Consider the following 24,548-nt stretch of genomic DNA (forward strand, 5'->3'; position numbering starts at 1 on the left):
TGTATGGTTCTATTTGTATGAAATGCTCAGTATAGGCAAATCCACAGTGATGGAATGTTCTGCTCCCTTTGGTTATAGAGTTGGGACACAGTTCAGTGACCAACAAAGGGCAAAGGATTTCCCTTGTGGTGATGAAAACAGTTCAAAATTGTGTTTTGAAACATTTCCAATGTCATGTAATAGTTTCATGTCTGTATGAATATGGACAAATCAGTGTATAATTTGTATGGGTGACGTTCACTGTATGCGGATAATATCTCAATGAAGATGTTACTTAAAAAATAATACATACTGAATGGTTTTACTCATACAAATTATCTAGAATTTAAGATAATGTATTAATGACAAAAAACAAATCTCTGGTTTGGGTATTGGGCAGGAATGAACAGGAGGGGAGGGTTACAAAGTGACATGAGAATATACTTGTGTGTGATACATCATCTTAACTGTAGTGACAGTGGCTTAGGTTTAGTTATATTTCAAAACTTCTCAAAAGGGAAAATTTAAATTTGTATAAATTATAGTACATCAATGTTACCTCAAAAATCTATTGGGAATTTTTAATGTTAAAATTTTTTAACGAATTAAAAATAAAAATACTCAGAGGAGGTAACGCCAACCCTCATCTATGCATTTCCAAGTGTGTATATAGTTACATATGTATGTATTATAAGGAAAGACCTTACAACAGGCTTTTGGGACCTTCAATAGACTTGTTGAAACAGCATAGGCTCAACATCCAAAAACAAAAAAAGATTCCAAAGCAGAAAATTCTATTTATATCAAAGATTTTCAAACCAAACATTTGGGTTAAAAATACATCTTTAATACTTCCTAGATGCACAGCCATTGGGAACTTGCTACATTTTTCTGTGGCTCTAGTTTTCCACCTATATAATGCAGGTCAGCCAAGTATCTATTTTATTAGTTATTCTGAAGATTAAAGAGGTTAACAAGTAGAAAACCTTTGGAACACAGCCAGCATATCCTTATTTTCACTAACCACTTAAAATATGCCAGGTATTGTACTGAGTGCCTGAGAGTTACTACCTAATTTATTCCTCCAAATATTTATGCTCTTGGTACTCTTAGCATCCCTAACTTTCCAAATGAGCAAACAGAGACAGAGATGACTAGTAAATCAATCAAGGTGATAAAGCTGAAGTATGGCAAGTCCAGTATTTTAATTCAGTCAGAGCAACTACAGGATTAGATATTTTTTATCACTTCTATCAATGGCCTTTGTGATACAGAAATGAAAAACTGTAAAGAGAGATGATTGAAAGAAACAACCATGGACAGAGGACAGTGAGACCAAAGACTCACAGATGTGAATTATCACAGCTGGGATCCAATGAACCTAGAACACACGGTCCATGCAGGTACACCATGAGAGCGATGGCTCAAATTGGGTCTCTTAAGCCAGGTCATTTTGTTTGAGCTTAAAATATGTATTAAGCCCTTTTTGTCTTAAAAAAAGAAACTCTACAGAATTTGACTGTAAAATATTACTGAGAGGAAGATGAAATATATCCCTTTTCATGCCACACATATGAGAGATAATAGTTTTGTGTATTTGCTGCATCTTTGCAGTTTTCTCTACAAAAGTTTCCATCCACATCACTTTTTCTCTGGCTTCTGTTTCTACAAATTAGAGTCTAAGGTTTTGTCAATAACCTCAGAGGACTCGATCCCAGGGCACCATTTATATTAGAAAATGGAATTAACTCATTTCTTCCAATGTTACATGCAGCTAGAGCCTTAATAAAAACCAAATCTCCTTGGATTGTCGTGAAAAAGGGTGTAGAGCTTTGCTGCTTGGAGATTTCCTCATGTCCCTGGGCTGTAGAGGAGCGAAGCACCAAGGATGAATTTTCTTTTGGTTTAGGTGCAAACTGCGGTCAAGTGAAAGAGGGATGATCAAAGGTGGCTGAGAACTGCTGGCCGGAAACCATACACACCCCACAGCCCAGTTTCTGAATCTAAGGGGGTAGAAACCTTGCAATTTTTAATTGCAGACTGAGTATCCTTAAACACACCTAGAAGATCCAGGCATTTCAAAGCTACCCGCCAATTAACTGTATAGTTGGTTGATAAACTATAAATTCTGCTTCTACTGGGGCCTATAGAGAATGATCGAAATGGATTTCTGAAGTGCTGTGAAGGTTTGAGGTGAGCAGTGGGGTGTTATTGAGAGTTTATTTCCAGATATGAACCCAAGGTAGACATCAGGTGGTTAGGGGTCTTGCTCCTGGTCAACATCCTGTTTCTGGGCAGTGGTCCTCAATGGGACATTTGCCTTCCTAAAAAATCACACAAAAGCGATGCATTGCAAAATGCAGCTCCGCCCCTCCCATCCCTCTCTGTCTCATCTAGTCTTAGAGTGTATATAATATTTATGTGATTTTTTCATCTTGGTATATTTTATACAGCAATGTGGAGCTTTATAAAGGATAAAACAGGAGACTAGTTCTCTACCCTCAACTTGAAGTACTCTGCCTCAGGTTGGAGACACAAAGAAAGTCTGTTATTTTATTAGAGTTTATGAGTGACTGGCTGCTTCTCCATCATTTTGAAGACATTGCAAGGCATCCTTCTCTACTTTTTCAGGCAAATACAGAAAGTAATTCTCTCTCCAAATTCCATTCAGTTTTGTGCTGCTGACAACTGCCTTCCCCAGTTCCATTATCACCTGAAGCCTTCTGGGTTGCCCTCACCCATATTTCCAGTTACCTGATCACCCAGTACATGTTAGCTCTGTAGCAGTCATAAAAGGAGCAGGTTTCCTTAGAGGCACGGATGTGGAGTGGAGAGGGAATGAAGAAGCTTGTAAGGACCAGAGAAACCACCTCCACCCTGACACCTAAAAGGAGCTGCTCTGAAATGGGGGGGTCTTGGGAGAATAGAGATGTTAATGGAAATCTACCTTAGGTTTAGTATTATCATTCTCTCTGAGCTCCTTCAAACATAGAGGTATGTAAACCAGCTGGGTGTCCTCCTGGGAAGGCGTCCCCGAGTGTCCGTGCTTTTGTTTGTGATAATGTATGCCTGTGACACTTGGCTTGATCTTGGTGTTTTGTCTATGTCAGTAAATGGTGAGTAAATCATTAGATAATTTCTGCAATTTCTTACCATGGATGTGTCTTGTCCACTGTGCCAGTGACTTTAGTTTCTATCTGACCTGTCTCCTTGATCATTATGGTTGCATTTCCATCTGCGACTCCTTGATTTTTTGTTTGTTCCCCTTTTCACTGTGGCTTCACAAAGCTACAGGATACAATAATTATTCCTTCCTTACTATCAACTTCTATATTTTGTAGGTCTGCCATGGGCTTGACTGTTACCCAGTCCAAGCCCGTGCCACTTGCTGCATGACATGCCATTAAGTTGATAGATGAGATGTTGGGGCAAGGAAGTCTAATTTCCTCAGAAAGCCAGCTGACAGAGAAGATGGGGACTCACGTCCAAAAAAACTATGTTAACTAAGTTGTTTACAAGCTTCATTTATTTTATGGGAAGGGGGAACAGGAGGTGGAGTAGGTTAAGGGGTGACTGAAGGCTGAAGACATTTGGGCATCTGCCAGGGTCTGAGGAGAACTGAGAAACTCCATATCCTTGGGGAGTTGACTCTCACTAGCCCAGGTCTGGTCACAGTGTTCCTTAAACTCTTTGACCAGGCACTCAGTATTTCTGAACTTAAGATTCCCCTATCTCCTGGAAGAGGCAAGGTTTGTGTAAAGAGCTATTTGAGGAAATCTCAAACTGTCAGCAAAGTTCCTTTTGATATTCAACAAGGCAGAATGCAGGGCTGCTGGCTGAGCAGAAGCCTGTTTCCTTTCCTTTTCATTTCTGCCCGAGGATAGGCAGGAAACAAATACCATATGAAGACCGAGATGCCAACGTTTTCACCAGGTTACATGACAATATGTCTTTTATGTAAAATTATTAGGTTATTTAAAGCTGACATTTGTTCAACTGAATGAGCATGGCTGAATTTAACATAAAAAATGCATTAATAGGTCATTCCAAATAGCAAACTTTACTATTTTCACTACATATAGAGGCATTAAGTTAATTATTTTTATAACCACCTCTTATTCAATATGTTTTTCTCTTTCTACATCTAGGAGTGACACATCCTCTTCCTCTCTCATTTGGAAGGATGCTTTATCAAAATGGCAGCAGTTTACACCCAGCCACGTTTTTCCTCATCGGAATCCCAGGTCTGGAAGGTATCCACACCTGGATCTCCCTGCCTTTCTGCTCTGTTTACCTTGTGGCTTTAGTGGGAAATGCCACAATTCTGCTAGTCATCAAGACAGAGCAGACCCTCCGGGAGCCCATGTTCTACTTTCTGGCCCTCCTTTCCATGACTGATTTGGCCCTTTGTACAACCGCTGTGCCCCGCATGCTGGGCATCCTCTGGTTTGATGCCCATGAGATTAACTTTGGAGCTTGTGTGGCCCAGATGTTTCTGATCCATGCGTTCACTGGCATGGAGGATGATGTCCTTGTGGCCATGGCATTTGACCGTTACGTGGCGATCTGTACTCCTCTCCACTACAAGTCCATCATGACATTCCGGGTGCTGGTGGCCATCACCATGTGCATTGTAATTCATCCAGTCCTGCTCGTACTTCCAATGGTTTATCTCATCTACCGCCTACCCTTCTGCCAGGCTCGTATAATAGCTCATTCCTACTGTGAGCACATGGGCATTGCAAAACTGTCCTGTGGAAACATCCGTATCAATGCCATCTATGGGCTCTTTGTGGTCTCTCTCTTCATTCTGAACCTGGTCCTTATTGGCATCTCCTACGTTTACATTCTCCGCTCTGTCTTCTGTCTTCGGTCGCGGGACGCCCGGCTCAAAGCCCTGAACACGTGCGGCTCTCATGTTGGGGTCATCTGTGTTTTCTATGTCCCCTCGGTTTTCTCCTTCCTCACTCACCGATTTGGGCACAACATACCACGCTATATTCACATTCTTGTCGCCAACCTGTACCTGGTGATCCCCCCTTCTCTCAACCCCATCATTTACGGCGTGAGGACCAAGCAGATACGAGAGCGAGTGCTCCGTGTCTTTTCTGCACAGTAGGGCTCTTGCTGGGTTTCTTTACCAAGTACTTTGATACAACTAGGAAGACTGGTGTGTTCTTTCCAGAAAGATTATTTTCTCTCCAAATTTAGTGTTGCCAAATTATATTCCATAGAATTTGATCTTGGCTCCTCACTGTTTCTATGATTTGAATAATCTTTGACAAAGTTCAAGGAGTAATTCTCATTTTGTATGTGAGAACTGTTTGTTTGTTTTTCTGAGTGAGTGGGAATGACCAAGTAATAAGCTGTCCTATCATTAGGTTGGTTAACATTTTACTCCCCCGTTATATGTTCTCTTCTCTCCTTTCTTATAGCAAAAGCAAAAACAAGAGAACATATACCAAAAGCTTTTTTCCCTCAATTTGTAGTTTAAAACCATGACTACAATGATGAATTTACCTTGAATGTAATTTTTAACCAGCCATAAGAGTCATTTAAGTAGAAATCACTTGCAACTACCACCCCAATCCAGTTTCTGTTTTCTCTTATTGTCAGAAACCGGAGTGACTACCACATGCCCTTTTTCTTTCTTAGAACCTATATTTATCATTTTAAATTCAATAATTTCTGTGGGGTTTGGAATTGTAGTTGTTATTTCTTCTAAGTGCTAATGCACTGTGTATCATTGCATGGACAACTAAATTTAATGCTAAATTTAGAAATGTATCGATGTTAGTACATACTGCTATAGAAAATCATTTTTAAATGCAGTAGAATCTTTCATTTTATTTATCTCTTTCTCTTTCGATAATATGTATAGTATTTTAGTTATTTTAAATTTACAATCAGTGTTGTAAGTATTTATGAGTAGTTTTGTGCATATTTGTAAAATAAAGGTTCTACACTTAGAAGTAGAATTCTTGGAAACTACAATGCTGATTGAATAGATCATGTTCTTGCTTTCATGTATTATGTGTTCTATTTACTGCAATTTCCTCACTCCACTCCCCAAATTATCTGCCTTGCTATGGGAATTCTCATTGCATATGTTATCTTAGTACACATGACACATTAACACTTTCCAATAAGCCCTTTATATTTTATATTCTTTCCTCATTCGGTAGATTAAAGTTTTGAATGAAACCGATACTGATTATATTATCTCTCGCACAACATTCTATCACTTCAGACTTAGGACTTGTGCATAACTTTCTGTATGTATAGCTTTCCACACTTACTAGCTTGCTGACCAACAGGGGTCACAAGTCGGCCACCACAGTATTTTACTGCAAATACACAAATGCTGTAGCCTGAGTAATTTTTCTATACTCATTCATGTTATAATTCCTTCACAGATGCTGAATGCACCTAGTTTTCTACAAACACCCATTTATTCACGCATGCCTCATTGAGTTAGTAAATTTGTTTATAGAGGAGTTATTCTAACTCCTCCCAGAATTGTACCTAATCTTGCAATAAATTTTTTATTCTTTCACACTTTGAGTAATTCTGAACCTGACATAAGTGTATGTTCCAATAGAGGTTCCTGCCTAACAAGTACTTAAGAAAAGGAATTTGGGATTAGTTCCTTATCTGATTAGCCTTAAGATACCAAGGGCTTGCATTAACAGGTAGTTGGGAAAGAAGGTTTCTAGAAGGTAGTGTCAAAATATTATGAATATTATCACCTCTAGATCTCTGCAACCACGTTCCTGAAGAAGGATTTCAGTGGTCTCATATTTCATGAAATGTTTCACATAACCTAACCATAAGATCCAACATTTCCACAATGACATATGTGTCCAAGAGATTTTAAAACACACATACATAAAAAAAAAAGTCCACGAATGTTCATGGCATCATTATTCAAGTAAGAACAACCCAAATGTACATTACGTGAGAACTGGATAAACAGCATGCATTATATTCACACAATGAAATATTACTTGGGCGTAAATCAACTAAAGTACTAACACATGATACCACATGAATGGACTTTGAAAACATTATGCTACATGAGGGAAACCAGACACCAAAGGGCACATACTGTATGGTTCTATTTGTATGAAATGCTCAGTATAGGCAAATCCACAGTGATGGAATGTTCTGCTCCCTTTGGTTATAGAGTTGGGACACAGTTCAGTGACCAACAAAGGGCAAAGGATTTCCCTTGTGGTGATGAAAACAGTTCAAAATTGTGTTTTGAAACATTTCCAATGTCATGTAATAGTTTCATGTCTGTATGAATATGGACAAATCAGTGTATAATTTGTATGGGTGACGTTCACTGTATGCGGATAATATCTCAATGAAGATGTTACTTAAAAAATAATACATACTGAATGGTTTTACTCATACAAATTATCTAGAATTTAAGATAATGTATTAATGACAAAAAACAAATCTCTGGTTTGGGTATTGGGCAGGGATGAACAGGAGGGGAGGGTTACAAAGTGACATGAGAATATACTTGTGTGTGATACATCATCTTAACTGTAGTGACAGTGGGGCTTAGGTTTAGTTATATTTCAAAACTTCTCAAAAGGGAAAATTTAAATTTGTATAAATTATAGTACATCAATGTTACCTCAAAAATCTATTGGGAATTTTTAATGTTAAATTTTTTTAACGAATTAAAAATAAAAATACTCAGAGGAGGTAACGCCAACCCTCATCTATGCATTTCCAAGTGTGTATATAGTTACATATGTATGTATTATAAGGAAAGACCTTACAACAGGCTTTTGGGACCTTCAATAGACTTGTTGAAACAGCATAGGCTCAACATCCAAAAACAAAAAAAGATTCCAAAGCAGAAAATTCTATTTATATCAAAGATTTTCAAACCAAACATTTGGGTTAAAAATACATCTTTAATACTTCCTAGATGCACAGCCATTGGGAACTTGCTACATTTTTCTGTGGCTCTAGTTTTCCACCTATATAATGCAGATCAGCCAAGTATCTATTTTATTAGTTATTCTGAAGATTAAAGAGGTTAACAAGTAGAAAACCTTTGGAACACAGCCAGCATATCCTTATTTTCACTAACCACTTAAAATATGTCAGGTATTGTACTGAGTGCCTGAGAGTTACTACCTAATTTATTCCTCCAAATATTTATGCTCTTGGTACTCTTAGCATCCCTAACTTTCCAAATGAGCAAACAGAGACAGATATGACTAGTAAATCAATCAAGGTGATAAAGCTGAAGTATGGCAAGTCCAGTATTTTAATTCAGTCAGAGCAACTACAGGATTAGATATTTTTTATCACTTCTATCAATGGCCTTTGTGATACAGAAATGAAAAACTGTAAAGAGAGATGATTGAAAGAAACAACCATGGACAGAGGACAGTGAGACCAAAGACTCACAGATGTGAATTATCACAGCTGGGATCCAATGAACCTAGAACACACGGTCCATGCAGGTACACCATGAGAGCGATGGCTCAAATTGGGTCTCTTAAGCCAGGTCATTTTGTTTGAGCTTAAAATATGTATTAAGCCCTTTTTGTCTTAAAAAAAGAAACTCTACAGAATTTGACTGTAAAATATTACTGAGAGGAAGATGAAATATATCCCTTTTCATGCCACACATATGAGAGATAATAGTTTTGTGTATTTGCTGCATCTTTGCAGTTTTCTCTACAAAAGTTTCCATCCACATCACTTTTTCTCTGGCTTCTGTTTCTACAAATTAGAGTCTAAGGTTTTGTCAATAACCTCAGAGGACTCGATCCCAGGGCACCATTTATATTAGAAAATGGAATTAACTCATTTCTTCCAATGTTACATGCAGCTAGAGCCTTAATAAAAACCAAATCTCCTTGGATTGTCGTGAAAAAGGGTGTAGAGCTTTGCTGCTTGGAGATTTCCTCATGTCCCTGGGCTGTAGAGGAGCGAAGCACCAAGGATGAATTTTCTTTTGGTTTAGGTGCAAACTGCGGTCAAGTGAAAGAGGGATGATCAAAGGTGGCTGAGAACTGCTGGCCGGAAACCATACACACCCCACAGCCCAGTTTCTGAATCTAAGGGGGTAGAAACCTTGCAATTTTTAATTGCAGACTGAGTATCCTTAAACACACCTAGAAGATCCAGGCATTTCAAAGCTACCCGCCAATTAACTGTATAGTTGGTTGATAAACTATAAATTCTGCTTCTACTGGGGCCTATAGAGAATGATCGAAATGGATTTCTGAAGTGCTGTGAAGGTTTGAGGTGAGCAGTGGGGTGTTATTGAGAGTTTATTTCCAGATATGAACCCAAGGTAGACATCAGGTGGTTAGGGGTCTTGCTCCTGGTCAACATCCTGTTTCTGGGCAGTGGTCCTCAATGGGACATTTGCCTTCCTAAAAAATCACACAAAAGCGATGCATTGCAAAATGCAGCTCCGCCCCTCCCATCCCTCTCTGTCTCATCTAGTCTTAGAGTGTATATAATATTTATGTGATTTTTTCATCTTGGTATATTTTATACAGCAATGTGGAGCTTTATAAAGGATAAAACAGGAGACTAGTTCTCTACCCTCAACTTGAAGTACTCTGCCTCAGGTTGGAGACACAAAGAAAGTCTGTTATTTTATTAGAGTTTATGAGTGACTGGCTGCTTCTCCATCATTTTGAAGACATTGCAAGGCATCCTTCTCTACTTTTTCAGGCAAATACAGAAAGTAATTCTCTCTCCAAATTCCATTCAGTTTTGTGCTGCTGACAACTGCCTTCCCCAGTTCCATTATCACCTGAAGCCTTCTGGGTTGCCCTCACCCATATTTCCAGTTACCTGATCACCCAGTACATGTTAGCTCTGTAGCAGTCATAAAAGGAGCAGGTTTCCTTAGAGGCACGGATGTGGAGTGGAGAGGGAATGAAGAAGCTTGTAAGGACCAGAGAAACCACCTCCACCCTGACACCTAAAAGGAGCTGCTCTGAAATGGGGGGGTCTTGGGAGAATAGTGATGTTAATGGAAATCTACCTTAGGTTTAGTATTATCATTCTCTCTGAGCTCCTTCAAACATAGAGGTATGTAAACCAGCTGGGTGTCCTCCTGGGAAGGCGTCCCCGAGTGTCCGTGCTTTTGTTTGTGATAATGTATGCCTGTGACACTTGGCTTGATCTTGCTGTTTTGTCTATGTCAGTAAATGGTGAGTAAATCATTAGATAATTTCTGCAATTTCTTACCATGGATGTGTCTTGTCCACTGTGCCAGTGACTTTAGTTTCTATCTGACCTGTCTCCTTGATCATTATGGTTGCATTTCCATCTGCGAATCCTTGATTTTTGTTTGTTCCCCTTTTCACTGTGGCTTCACAAAGCTACAGGATACAATAATTATTCCTTCCTTACTATCAACTTCTATATTTTGTAGGTCTGCCATGGGCTTGACTGTTACCCAGTCCAAGCCCGTGCCACTTGCTGCATGACATGCCATTAAGTTGATAGATGAGATGTTGGGGCAAGGAAGTCTAATTTCCTCAGAAATCCAGCTGACAGAGAAGATGGGGACTCACGTCCAAAAAAACTATGTTAACTAAGTTGTTTACAAGCTTCATTTATTTTATGGGAAGGGGGAACAGGAGGTGGAGTAGGTTAAGGGGTGACTGAAGGCTGAAGACATTTGGGCATCTGCCAGGGTCTGAGGAGAACTGAGAAACTCCATATCCTTGGGGAGTTGACTCTCACCAGCCCAGGTCTGGTCACAGTGTTCCTTAAACTCTTTGACCAGGCACTCAGTATTTCTGAACTTAAGATTCCCCTATCTCCTGGAAGAGGCAAGGTTTGGGTAAAGAGCTATTTGAGGAAATCTCAAACTGTCAGCAAAGTTCGTTTTGATATTCAACAAGGCAGAATGCAGGGCTGCTGGCTGAGCAGAAGCCTGTTTCCTTTCCTTTTCATTTCTGCCCGAGGATAGGCAGGAAACAAATACCATATGAAGACCGAGATGCCAACGTTTTCACCAGGTTACATGACAATATGTCTTTTATGTAAAATTATTAGGTTATTTAAAGCTGACATTTGTTCAACTGAATGAGCATGGCTGAATTTAACATAAAAAATGCATTAATAGGTCATTCCAAATAGCAAACTTTACTATTTTCACTACATATAGAGGCATTAAGTTAATTATTTTTATAACCACCTCTTATTCAATATCTCTTTCTCTTTCTACCTCTAGGAGTGACACATCCTCTTCCTCTCTCATTTGGAAGGATGCTTTATCAAAATGGCAGCAGTTTACACCCAGCCACGTTTTTCCTCATCGGAATCCCAGGTCTGGAAGGTATCCACACCTGGATCTCCCTGCCTTTCTGCTCTGTTTACCTTGTGGCTTTAGTGGGAAATGCCACAATTCTGCTAGTCATCAAGACAGAGCAGACCCTCCGGGAGCCCATGTTCTACTTTCTGGCCCTCCTTTCCATGACTGATTTGGCCCTTTGTACAACCGCTGTGCCCCGCATGCTGGGCATCCTCTGGTTTGATGCCCATGAGATTAACTTTGGAGCTTGTGTGGCCCAGATGTTTCTGATCCATGCGTTCACTGGCATGGAGGATGATGTCCTTGTGGCCATGGCATTTGACCGTTACGTGGCGATCTGTACTCCTCTCCACTACAAGTCCATCATGACATTCCGGGTGCTGGTGGCCATCACCATGTGCATTGTAATTCATCCAGTCCTGCTCGTACTTCCAATGGTTTATCTCATCTACCGCCTACCCTTCTGCCAGGCTCGTATAATAGCTCATTCCTACTGTGAGCACATGGGCATTGCAAAACTGTCCTGTGGAAACATCCGTATCAATGCCATCTATGGGCTCTTTGTGGTCTCTCTCTTCATTCTGAACCTGGTCCTTATTGGCATCTCCTACGTTTACATTCTCCGCTCTGTCTTCTGTCTTCGGTCGCGGGACGCCCGGCTCAAAGCCCTGAACACGTGCGGCTCTCATGTTGGGGTCATCTGTGTTTTCTATGTCCCCTCGGTTTTCTCCTTCCTCACTCACCGATTTGGGCACAACATACCACGCTATATTCACATTCTTGTCGCCAACCTGTACCTGGTGATCCCCCCTTCTCTCAACCCCATCATTTACGGCGTGAGGACCAAGCAGATACGAGAGCGAGTGCTCCGTGTCTTTTCTGCACAGTAGGGCTCTTTGTGGGTTTCTTTACCAAGTACTTTGATACAACTAGGAAGACTGCTGTGTTCTTTCCAGAAAGATTATTTTCTCTCCAAATTTAGTGTTGCCAAATTATATTCCATAGAATTTGATCTTGGCTCCTCACTGTTTCTATGATTTGAATAATCTTTGACAAAGTTCAAGGAGTAATTCTCATTTTGTATGTGAGAACTGTTTGTTTGTTTTTCTGAGTGAGTGGGAATGACCAAGTAATAAGCTGTCCTATCATTAGGTTGGTTAACATTTTACTCCCCCGTTATATGTTCTCTTCTCTCCTTTCTTATAGCAAAAGCAAAAACAAGAGAACATATACCAAAAGCTTTTTTCCCTCAATTTGTAGTTTAAAACCATGACTACAATGATGAATTTACCTTGAATGTAATTTTTAACCAGCCATAAGAGTCATTTAAGTAGAAATCACTTGCAACTACCACCCCAATCCAGTTTCTGTTTTCTCTTATTGTCAGAAACCGGAGTGACTACCACATGCCCTTTTTCTTTCTTAGAACCTATATTTATCATTTTAAATTCAATAATTTCTGTGGGGTTTGGAATTGTAGTTGTTATTTCTTCTAAGTGCTAATGCACTGTGTATCATTGCATGGACAACTAAATTTAATGCTAAATTTAGAAATGTATCGATGTTAGTACATACTGCTATAGAAAATCATTTTTAAATGCAGTAGAATCTTTCATTTTATTTATCTCTTTCTCTTTCGATAATATGTATAGTATTTTAGTTATTTTAAATTTACAATCAGTGTTGTAAGTATTTATGAGTAGTTTTGTGCATATTTGTAAAATAAAGGTTCTACACTTAGAAGTAGAATTCTTGGAAACTACAATGCTGATTGAATAGATCATGTTCTTGCTTTCATGTATTATGTGTTCTATTTACTGCAATTTCCTCACTCCACTCCCCAAATTATCTGCCTTGCTATGGGAATTCTCATTGCATATGTTATCTTAGTACACATGACACATTAACACTTTCCAATAAGCCCTTTATATTTTATATTCTTTCCTCATTCGGTAGATTAAAGTTTTGAATGAAACCGATACTGATTATATTATCTCTCGCACAACATTCTATCACTTCAGACTTAGGACTTGTGCATAACTTTCTGTATGTATAGCTTTCCACACTTACTAGCTTGCTGACCAACAGGGGTCACAAGTCGGCCACCACAGTATTTTACTGCAAATACACAAATGCTGTAGCCTGAGTAATTTTTCTATACTCATTCATGTTATAATTCCTTCACAGATGCTGAATGCACCTAGTTTTCTACAAACACCCATTTATTCACGCATGCCTCATTGAGTTAGTAAATTTGTTTATAGAGGAGTTATTCTAACTCCTCCCAGAATTGTACCTAATCTTGCAATAAATTTTTTATTCTTTCACACTTTGAGTAATTCTGAACCTGACATAAGTGTATGTTCCAATAGAGGTTCCTGCCTAACAAGTACTTAAGAAAAGGAATTTGGGATTAGTTCCTTATCTGATTAGCCTTAAGATACCAAGGGCTTGCATTAACAGGTAGTTGGGAAAGAAGATTTCTAGAAGGTAGTGTCAAAATATTATGAATATTATCACCTCTAGATATCTGCAACCATGTGCCTGAAGAAGGCAAGGATCTCAGTGGTCTCATATTTCATGAAATGATTCACATAAACTAACCGTATTATCCAACATCTCCACAATGAAATATGTGTCCAAGAGATTTTAAAACCCACAAACATACAAAAAATGTCAATGATGTTCATGGTATCATTATTCAAGTAGGAACAACCCAAATGTACATTACCTGAGGACTGGATAAACAGCATGCATATTATTCACACAATGGAATATTACTTGGGCATAGATCAACTAAAGTACTAACACATGATACCACGTGAATGGACTTTGAAAACATTATGCTACATGAGGGAAACCAGACACCAAATGGCATATACTGTATGGTTCTATTTGTATGAAATGGTCAGTATAGGCAAATCCACAGTGATGGAATGTTCTGCTCCCTTTGGTTATAGAGTTGGGACACAGTTCAGTGACCAACTAAGGGCAAAGGCTTTCCCTTGTGGTGATGAAAACAGTTCAAAATTGTGTTTTGAAATATATGAAACATTTCAAATGTCATGTAATGGTTTCATGTCTGTATGTATATGGTCAAATCAGTGTATAATTTGTATGGGTGATAATATGTGTATAATACTTTCACTGTATGTGGATAATAACTTAATAAAGTTATCACTTAAAAATAATACATACTGCATGGTTTTACTCATACAAATTATCTAGAATTTAACATAATGTATCAATGACAGAAAACAGATCTCTAGTTGTGGAATTGGGCAGGGATGAACAGGAGGGGAGGGTTACAAAGTGACATCTGAATACACTTGTGTGTGATACATCATCTTAACTGTGGTGATAGTTGCTTAGGTTAAATTATATTTCAAAACTTCTCAAAAGGGAAAATTTAAGTTTGTATAAATTACAGTACATCAGTGGAACCTCAAAAAAGCTATTGGGAATTTTCTTTTTTTTTTTTTGACGTTACCAAAATGTTGTCTTTGCTATATATATATGTGTGTATATATATATATACACTTTTTACATTTTTTTATTTTTTATTTTTTATTTTGTTATCATTAATGTACAATTACATGAAGAACATTATGTTTAATAGGCTCTCCCCTACCCCAAGTCCCCCCCACAAGCTCCATTACTGTCACTGTCCATCAGCATAGGAAGATGCTGTAGAATCACTACTTGTCTTCTCTGTGTTGTACAGACCTCCCTATGCACCCCCCACATTATACATGCTAATCGTAATACCCCCTTTCTTTTCCACACCCTTATCCCTCCCTTCCCTCCCATCCTCCCCAGTCCCTTGCCCTTTGGTAATTGTTAGTCCATTCTTGGGTTCTGTGTTTCTGCTGCTGTTTTGTTCCTTCAGTTTTTCAATCTTTTTGAATTTACTGAGGCTCTTTTTGTGGCCTAGTGTGTGGTCTATTCTGGAGAATGTTCCATGTGCACTTGAGAGGAATGTGTATCCTGTTCTTATACTCCACAGATGAGTGAAATCATTTCGTATTTGTTTTTCTCTTCTTGGCTTATTTCACTGAGCATAATACCCTCTAGCTACATCCATGTTGTTGCAAATTGTAGGATTTGTTTTCTTCTTATGACTGAATAATATTCCATTGTGTATATGTACCACATCTTCCTTATCCATTCATCTACTGATGGACACTTCGGTTGCTTCTGTTTCTTGGCTGTAGTATAATAGTGCTGCGATAAACATAGGGGTGCATCTGTCTTTTTCAAATGAGTGCTGCATCCTTAGGGTAAATTCCTAGAAGTGGAATTCCTGGGTGAAATGCTCTATTTTTGAGCATTTTGAGGAACCTCCATATTGCTTTTCACAATGGTTGAACTAATTTACATTCCCACCAGCAGTGTAGGAGGGTTCCCCTTTCTTCACAACCTTACCAACATTTGTTTTTGTTTGTCTTTTGGATGGTGGCCATCTTTACTGGTGTGAGGTGATATCTCATTGTGGTTTTAATTTTCATTTCTCTGGTCACTAGCAATGTGCAGCATCTTTTCATGTGTCTGTTGGCCATCTGAATTTCTTCTTTGGAGAACTGTCTGTTCCGCTCCTCTGCCCATTTTTTAATTGGATTATTTGCTCTTTGTTTGTTGAGGTGCATGAGCTCTTCATACATTTTGGATGTCAAGCCTTTATCAGATCTGTCATTTACGAATATATTCTCCCACACTGTAGGGTGCCTTTTTGTTCTACTGATGGTGTCCTTTGCTGTACAGAAGCTTTTCAGCTTGATATAGTCTCACTTGTTCATTTTTGCTTTTGTTTTCCTTGCCCGGGAGATATGTTCAAGAAGAAGTCACTAATGTTTATGTCGAAGAGATTTTTGCCTATGTTTTTTTCTAAGAGTTTTATGGTGTCATGACTTACATTCAGGTCTTTGATCCATTTTGAATTTACTTTTGTGTATGGGGTTAGACAGTGATACAGTTTCATTCTCTTACATGTAGCTCTCCAGTTCTGCCAGTGCCATCTGTTGAAGAGACTGTCATTTCCCCATTGTATGTCCATGGCTCCTTTATCGTATATTAATTGACCATATATGTTTGGGTTAATGTCTGGAGTCTCTAATCTGTTCCACTGGTCTGTGGCTCTGTTCTTGTGCCAGTACCAAATTGTCTTGATTACTATGGCTTTGTAGAACAGCTTGAAGTTGGGGAATGAGATCCCCCCCACTTTACTCTTCTTTCTCAGGATTGCTTTGGCTATTCGGGGTCTTTGGTGTTTCCATATGAATTTTTGAACTATTTGTTCCAGTTCATTGAAGAATGTTGTTGGTAATTAGAGATTGCTTCAAATCTGTATATTACTTTGGGCAGGATGGCCATTTTGATGATATTAATTCTTCCTAGCCACGAGCATGGGATGAGTTTCCATTTGTTAGTGTCTTCTTTAATTTCTTTTAAGAGTGTCTTATAGTTTTCAGGGTATAAGTCTTTCACTTCTTTGGCGAAGTTTATTCCTAGGTATTTTATTCTTTTTGATGCAATTTGAATGGAATTGTTTTCCTGATTTCTCTATTAGTTAATTGTTAGTATATAGGAAAGCCACAGATTTCTGTGTGTTAATTTTGTATCCTGCAACATTACTGTATTCCGATATCAGTTCTAGTAGTTTTGGAGTGGAGTCTTTAGGGTTTTTTATGTACAATATCATGTCATCTGCAAATAGTGACAGTTTAACTTCTTCTTTACTGGTCTGGATTCCTTGTATTTCTTTGTTTTGTGTAATTGCCACAGCTAGGACTTCCAGTACTATTTTAAATAGCAGTGGGGAGAGTGGGCATCCCTGTCTTGTCCCGATCTCAGACGAAAAGCTTTCAGTGTCTCGTTGTTCAATATGATGTTGACTGAGGGTACATCATAAATGGCCTTTATTATGTTGAGGTACTTGCCCTCTATACCCATTTTGCTAGGAGTTTTTGTCATGAATGGATGCTGAATTTTGTCGAATGCTTTTTCAGCGTCTATGGAGATGATCATGTGGTTTTTGTCCTTCCTTTTGTTGATGTGGTGGCTGATGTTGATGGATTTTCGAATGTTGTACCATCCTTGCATCCCTGGGATGAATCCCATTTGGTCGTGGTGTATGATCCATCCTTTTGATATATTTTTGAATTGCTAATATTTTTTGAGTATTTTTGCATCTATGTTCATTAGGAATATTGGTCTGTCATTTAGTTTTTTTGGTGGGGTGTTTGCCTGATTTTGGTATTAGGGTGATGTTGGCTTCATAGAATGAGTTTCGGTGTATTCCCTCTTTTTCTATTTTTTGGAAATCTTTAAGGAGAATGGGTATTATATCTTCTCTGTATGTCTGATAAAATTCTGAGGTAAATCCGTCTGGCCTGGGGTTTTTTTTCTTGGGTAGTTTTTTTATTACCACTTCAATTTCTTTGCTGGTAATTGGTTTGTTTCGATTTTGTGTTTCTTCCTTGGTCAGTCTTAGAAGGTTGTGTTTTTCTAGGAAGTTGTCCATTTCTTCTACGTTTTCCAGATTCTTAGCATATAGGTTTTCATAGTAGTCTCTATTAATTCTTTGTATTTTTATTGGGTCTGTCATAATGTTTCCTTTCTCATTTCTGATTCTGTTGATGTGTGTTGATTCTTTTTGTCTCTTTGTAAGTCTGGCTAGAGGTTTATCTATTTTTATTTTCTCAAAGAACCAGCTCTTGGTTTCATTGATTTTTTCTATGGCTTTATTCTTCTCAATCTTGTTTATTTCTTCTCTGATCTTTATTACGTCCCTCCTTCTGCTGGCTTTAGTCCTCATTTGATCTTCTTTTTCCAATTTTGATAATTGTGACATTAGACTATTCATTTGGGTTTGTTCTTCCTTCTTTAAATATGCCTGAATTGCTGTATACTTTCCTCTTAAGACTGCTTTCACTGTGTCCCACAGAAGGTGGGGCTTTGTGTTGTTGTTGTCACTTATTTTCATATATTGCTGGATCCCGATTTTAATTTGGTCATTGATCCATTGACTGCTTAGAAGCATGTTGTTAAGCCCTCATATGTTCGTCAGCCTTTTTGCTTTCTTCGTACAATTTACTTCTAGTTTTATACCTTTGTTGTCTGGAAAGTTGTTTGGAAGAATTTCAATCTTTTTGAATTTACTGATGCTCTTTTTGTGGCCTAGTATGTGGTCTATTCTGGAGAATGTTCCATGTGCACTTGAAAAGAATGTGTATCCTGTTGCTTTGGGATGTAGAGTTCTATAGATGAGTGTTAGGTCCATCTGTTCTAGTGTGTTGTTCAGTGCCTCTGTATCCTTACTTATTTCTGTCTGGTGGATCTGTCCTTTGGAGTGAATTGTGTGTTGAAGTCTCCTAAAATGAATGCATTGCCTTCTGTTTCCTCCTTTAGTTCTGTTAGTATTTGTTTCACATATGCTGGTGTTCCTGTGTATTTATTTTTAATATTTATAATGGTTTATAATGTGTAATATTTATCATGTATAATATTTATAATACATATATATTTGTAATGGTTATATCCTCTTGTTGGTCTGACCCCTTTATCATTATGTAATGTCCTTCTTTGTGACTTTCTTTGTTTTGAAATCTATTTCGTCCAATACAAGTACTGCAACACCTGCTTTTTTCTCCCTATTGTTTGCATGAAATATCTTTTTCCATTCCTTAAATTTTAGTCCTTGAAGAGCTTTGGGTTTGAGGTGAGTCTCTTGTAAGCAGCATACAGAAGGGTCTTGCTTTTTTATCCATTCAGTGACTCTTTGTCTTTTGATTGGTCCATTCAGTCCATTTACATTTAGGGTGATTATCGATAGGTATGTGATTATTGCTATTTCAGGCTTTAGATTCGTGGTTACCAAAGATTCCAGGTTACTTTCCTTACTATCTAAGAATCTAACTTAACTCACTTGGTATGCTGTTACAAACACAATCTAAAGGTTCTTTTCTCTTTCTCCTCCTTTTTCTTCTTCCTCCATTCTTTATATATTACATATCACATTCTGTACTTTTTGTCTATCCCTTGATTGACTTTGGGGATAGTCAATTTAATTTTGCATTTTCCTCGCAATCAGCTGCTCAACCCTCCCTACCATGGTTTTACTACCTCTGGTGACAGACAGCTATTCAACCCTAGGAACACTTCCATCTATAGCAGTTCCTCCAAAATAGACTGCAGAGATGGTTTGTGGGAGGTAAACTCTCTCAGCTTTTGTTTACCTGGAAATTGTTTAATCCCTCCTTCAGCTGTAAATGATAATCTTACCAGGTAAAGTAATGTCGGTTCCAGGCCCTTCTACTTCATGGCATTCAATACATCATGCCACTCCCTTCTGGCCTGTAACTTTCTGCTGAGAAGTCTGATGTTAGCCTGATGGACTTTCCTTTGTATGTGATCTTATTTCTGCCTCTGGCTGCTTTTAACAGTCTGTCCTTATCCTTCGTCTTTCCCATTTTAATTACTATGTTTCTTGGTGTTGTCTTCCTTGGGTCCCTTGTGTTGGGAGATCTGTGGATCTCCATGGCCTGAGAGACTATCTCCTTCCCCAGACTGGGGAAGTTTTCAGCAACTACCTCCTCAAAGACACCTTCTATCCCTTTCTCTCTGTGTCCTTCTTCTGTTATCCCTTTAATGCCAATATTGTTCTGCTTGCATTGGTCACACAGTTCTCTTAATATTCTTTCATTTTTAGAGATCCTTTTTCCTGTCTGTGCCTCAGCTTTTTTGTATTCCTCTTCTCTAGTTTCTATTTCATTTATTGTCACCTCCACCGTATCCAACCTGCTTTTAATACCCTCCATTGTGTTCTTCAACGATTGGATATCTGACCTGAATTCATTCCTGAGTTCTTGGATGTCTTTCCGTACCTCCATTAGAATGTTGATGATTTTTATTTTGAACTCCCTTTCAGGAAGAGTCATGAGGTCCATATCATTAAATCTTTCTCGGGAGTTGTATCAACAATTTTACTCTGGACAAAGTTCCTTTGGCATTTCATGTTTGTATATGGCACCCTCTAGTCTCCAGAAGCTCTATTCTGGAGCTGCTCAGCCCCTGAAGCAATGTCTGGGGTTGCAGGAGAGGGGTACCAGTGCATGAGGGGAGGAAGGAGCTGTTCCCCGCCTCCCGGCTGCTGTCCGTATCTCCACTGCCTGAGCCAGTGGACCAGTCACACAGGTATGTTTTTGTCCCACAACAGCCTGATATGAATCCCTGTTTTCCACAAGGAGCTGAAATCCCAGTCTCCCCAGGAACTCTGCCTGTATTAACTTTCCAACCCGGTAGTCATGCGAGTCTCATGAAAGCACCATGAAATGTAGGTTTGTGCTCCCAGAGTAGATCTCTGGAGCCAGGTATTCAGCAGTCCCAAGCCTTCCACTCCCTCCCTGCTCTGTTTCTCTTCCTCCCTCCGGTGAGCTGGGGTGGAGGAAGGGCTCAGGTCCCACAAAACCACAGCTCTGGTATGTTACCCCTTTCAGTGAGGTCTGCTCTTTTCTTCAGGTGTGTGCAGTCTGATGCCATCCTGTTTCCTGTTTCTCTCTCAGGATTAGTTCTGCCACTTAAATTTTCTAATTGTATCCAGTTTAACAGGAAGCCTCTGTCTCTTCTCTCAGCCCACCAGCTTTAATCCTTTCAATCAGCTATTGGGAATTTTAAATGTATAAATGTATAAATTTTCTAAGGAATTAAAAATAAAAACACACAGAGAACGTAGTGCCAACCCTCATCTATGCATTTCCTGGTGTGTATATAGTTACATATGTATGTGTTATAAGGGAATACGTTACAACAGGCTTTTGGGACCTTCAATAGACTTGTTGAAACAGCATAGGTTCAACATCCAAAAACAAAAAAAGATTCCAAAGCAGAAAATTCTATTTATATCATAGATTTCCAAACCAGATATTTAGGTTTAAAATTCATCTTTGATACCTCCTAGACGCACAGCCATTGGGAAGTTGCTACATTTTTCTGTGGCTCTAGTTTTCCACCTATATAATGCAGATCAGCCAAGCATCTATTTTATTAGCTGTTCCGATGACTAAAGAGGTTAACAAGTAGAAAACCTTTGGAACACAGCCAGCATATCCTTATTTTCACTAACCACTTAAAATGTGCCAGGTATTGTACTGAGTGCCTGAGAGTTACTACCTAATTTATTCCTCCAAATATTTATGCTCTTGGTACTCTTAGCATCCCTAACTTTCCAAATGAGCAAACAGAGACAGAGATGACTAGTAAATCAATCAAGGTGATAAAGCTGATGTATGGCAAGTCCAGTATTTTAATTCAGTCAGAGCAACTACAGGATTAGATATTTTTTATCACTTCTATCAATATCCTTTGTGATACAGACATGAAAAAACTGTAAAGAGAGATGATTGAAAGAAACAACCACAGACAGAGGACAGTGGAACCAAAGACTCACAGATGTGAATTATCACAGCTGGGGATCCAATGAACCTAGAACACACGGTCTGTGAAGGTGCACCATGAGAGCCATGGCTCAAATTGGGTCTCTTAAGCCAGGTTAGTTTGTTTGAGCATAAAATATGTATTAAGTACTATTTTGTCTTAAAAAAAGAAACACTTCAGAATTTGACTGCAAAATATTACAGAGAAGAAGATGAAATATATCTCTTTTCATGCCACACATATGAGAGATAATAGTTTTGTGTATTTGCTGCATCTTTGCAGTTTTCTCTACCAAAGTTTCCATCCACTCACTTTTTCTCCGGCTTTTTGCTTCTTCAAATTAGATTCTAAGTTTTGTCAATAATCTCAGAGGACTCAATCCCAGGGCACCATTTATATTAGAAACTGGAATTAACTCATTTCTTCCAATGTTACATGCAGCTAGAGCCTTAATAAAAACCAAATCTCCTTGGTAGTAAAAAAGGGTGTAGAGCTTTGCTGCTTGGAGATTTCCTCATGTCCCTGGGCTGTAGAGGAGCCAAGCACCAAGGATGAATTTTCTTTTGGTTTAGGTGCAAACTGCAGTCAAGTGAGAGAGGGATGATCAAAGGTGGCTGAGAACTGCTGGCCGGAAACCATACACACCCCACAGCCCAGTTTCTGAATCTAAGGGGGTAGAAACCTTGCAATTTTTAATTGCAGACTGAGTATCCTTAAACACACCTAGAAGGTCCAGGCATTTCAAAGCTATCTGCCAATTAACCGTATAGTTGGTTGATAAACTATAAATTCTGCTTCTACTGGGGCCTATAGAGAATGACCGAAATGGACTTCTGAAGTGCTGTGAAGGTTTGAGGTGAGCAGTGGGGTGTTATTGAGAGTTTATTTCCAGATACGAACCCAAGGTAGACATCAGGTGGTTAGGGGTCTTGCTCCTGGTCAACATCCTGTTTCTGGGCAGTGGTCCTCAATGGGACATTTGCCTTCCTAAAAAATCACACAAAAGCGATGCATTGCAAAATGCAGCTCCGCCCCTTCCATCCCTCTCTGTCTCATCTAGTCTTAGAGTGTATATAATATGATTTTTCATCTTGGTATATTTTATACAGCAATGTGGAGCTTTATAAAGGATAAAACAGGAGACTAGTTCTCTACCCTCAACTTGAAGTACTCTGCCTCAGGTTGGAGACACAAAGAAAGTCTGTTATTTTATTAGAGTTTATGAGTGACTGGCTGCTTCTCCATCATTTTGAAGACATTGCAAAGCATCCTTCTCTACTTTTTCAGGCAAATACAGAAAGTAATTCTCTTTCCAAATAGACTGTGTCATTCCATTCAGTTTTGTGCTGCTGACAACTGCCTTCCCCAGTTCCATTATCACCTGAAGCCTTCTGGGTTGCCCTCACCCATATTTCCAGTTACCTGATCACCCAGTACATTTTAGCTCTGTAGCAGTCATAAAAGGAGCAGGTTTCCTTAGAGGCACGGATGTGGAGTGGAGAGGGAATGAAGAAGCTTGTAAGGACCAGAGAAACCACCTCCACCCTGACACCTAAAAGGAGCTGCTCTGAAATGGGGGGGTCTTGGGAGAACAGAGATGTCAATGGAAATCTACTTTAGGTTTAGTATTATCATTCTCTCTGAGCTCCTTCAAACATAGAGGTATGTAAACCAGCTGTGTGTCCTCCACGGCAGGTGTCCTGGAGTGTCTGTGCTTTTGTTTGTGATAATGTATGCCTGTGACACTTGGCTTGATCTTGGTGCTTTGTCTATGTCAATAAATGGTGAGTAAATCATTAGATAATTTCTGCAATTCCTTACCATGGAGGTGTCTTGTCCATTGTGCCAGTGACTTTAATTTCTATCTGACCTGTCTCCTGGCTGCATTTCCATCTGCGAATCCTTGGATTTTTGTTTGTTCCCCTTTTCACTGTGGACACAATAATTATTTCTTCCTTACTATCAACTTCTATATTTTGTAGTTCTGCCATGGGCTTGACTGTTACCCCATCCAAGCCCGTGACACTCGCTGCATGACATGCCATTAAGTCGAGAGACGAGGTGTTGGGGCAAGGAAATCTAATTTCCTCAGAAAGCCAGCTGACAGAGAAGATGGTGATTCACGTCCAAAAGAACTATGTTAACTAAATTGTTTACAAGCTTCATTTATGTTATGGGAAGGGGGAACAGGAGGTGAAGTAGTTTAAGGGGTGACTGAAGGCTGAAGACATTTGGGCATCTGCCAGGGTCTGAGGAGAACTGAGAAACTCCATATCCTTGGGGAGTTGACTCATACCATCCCAGGTCTGTTCACAGTGTTCCTTAAACTCTTTGACCAGGCACTCACTATTTCTGTACATAATATTCCCCTATCTCCTGGAAGAGGCAAGGTTTGGGTAAAGAGCTATTTGAGGAAATCTCAAACTAACAGCAAAATTCCTTGTGATGATCAACAAGGCAGAATGCAGGGCTGCTGGCTGAGCAGAAGCCTGTTTCCTTTCCTTTCCAGTTCTGTCCGAGGAAAGGCAGGAAACAAATACCATATGAAGACAGAGATGCTAACATTTTCACCAGGTTACATGACAATATGTACTTCATGTAAAATAATTAGGTTTAAAGCTCACATTTGTTCAACTGAATGAGCATGGCTCAATTTAACATAAAAAATGCATTAATAGGCCATTCCAAATAGCAAACTTTATCATTCTCAGTACATATGGAAGCACAAAGTTAATTATTTTTATAACCACCTCTTATTCAACTTCTTTTTCTTTTTATACCTCTAGGAGTGACACATCCTCTTCCTCTCTCATTTGGAAGG

General features: G+C 39.0%; 2 protein-coding genes across 2 annotated transcripts; both read left to right on the top strand.

The window, feature by feature from the left end:
- The first annotated feature begins 4,162 nt into the window (after positions 1-4,162).
- On the top strand, positions 4,163-5,098 carry LOC140844202 (olfactory receptor 52J3-like). Its single transcript, XM_073215679.1, has one exon. It carries the CDS (start codon positions 4,163-4,165, stop codon positions 5,096-5,098), a length of 936 nt encoding a protein of 311 aa, XP_073071780.1.
- Positions 5,099-11,250: 6,152 nt separating this feature from the next.
- On the top strand, positions 11,251-12,186 carry LOC108383676 (olfactory receptor 52J3-like). Its single transcript, XM_037000990.1, has one exon. The coding sequence runs from the start codon at positions 11,251-11,253 to the stop codon at positions 12,184-12,186; it is 936 nt and encodes a 311-aa protein (XP_036856885.1).
- Positions 12,187-24,548: the final 12,362 nt, after the last annotated feature.

The sequence above is a fragment of the Manis javanica genome, chromosome 11, assembly GCF_040802235.1.
Source record: "Manis javanica isolate MJ-LG chromosome 11, MJ_LKY, whole genome shotgun sequence".
NCBI classification, from domain to species: Eukaryota; Metazoa; Chordata; class Mammalia; order Pholidota; family Manidae; genus Manis; species Manis javanica.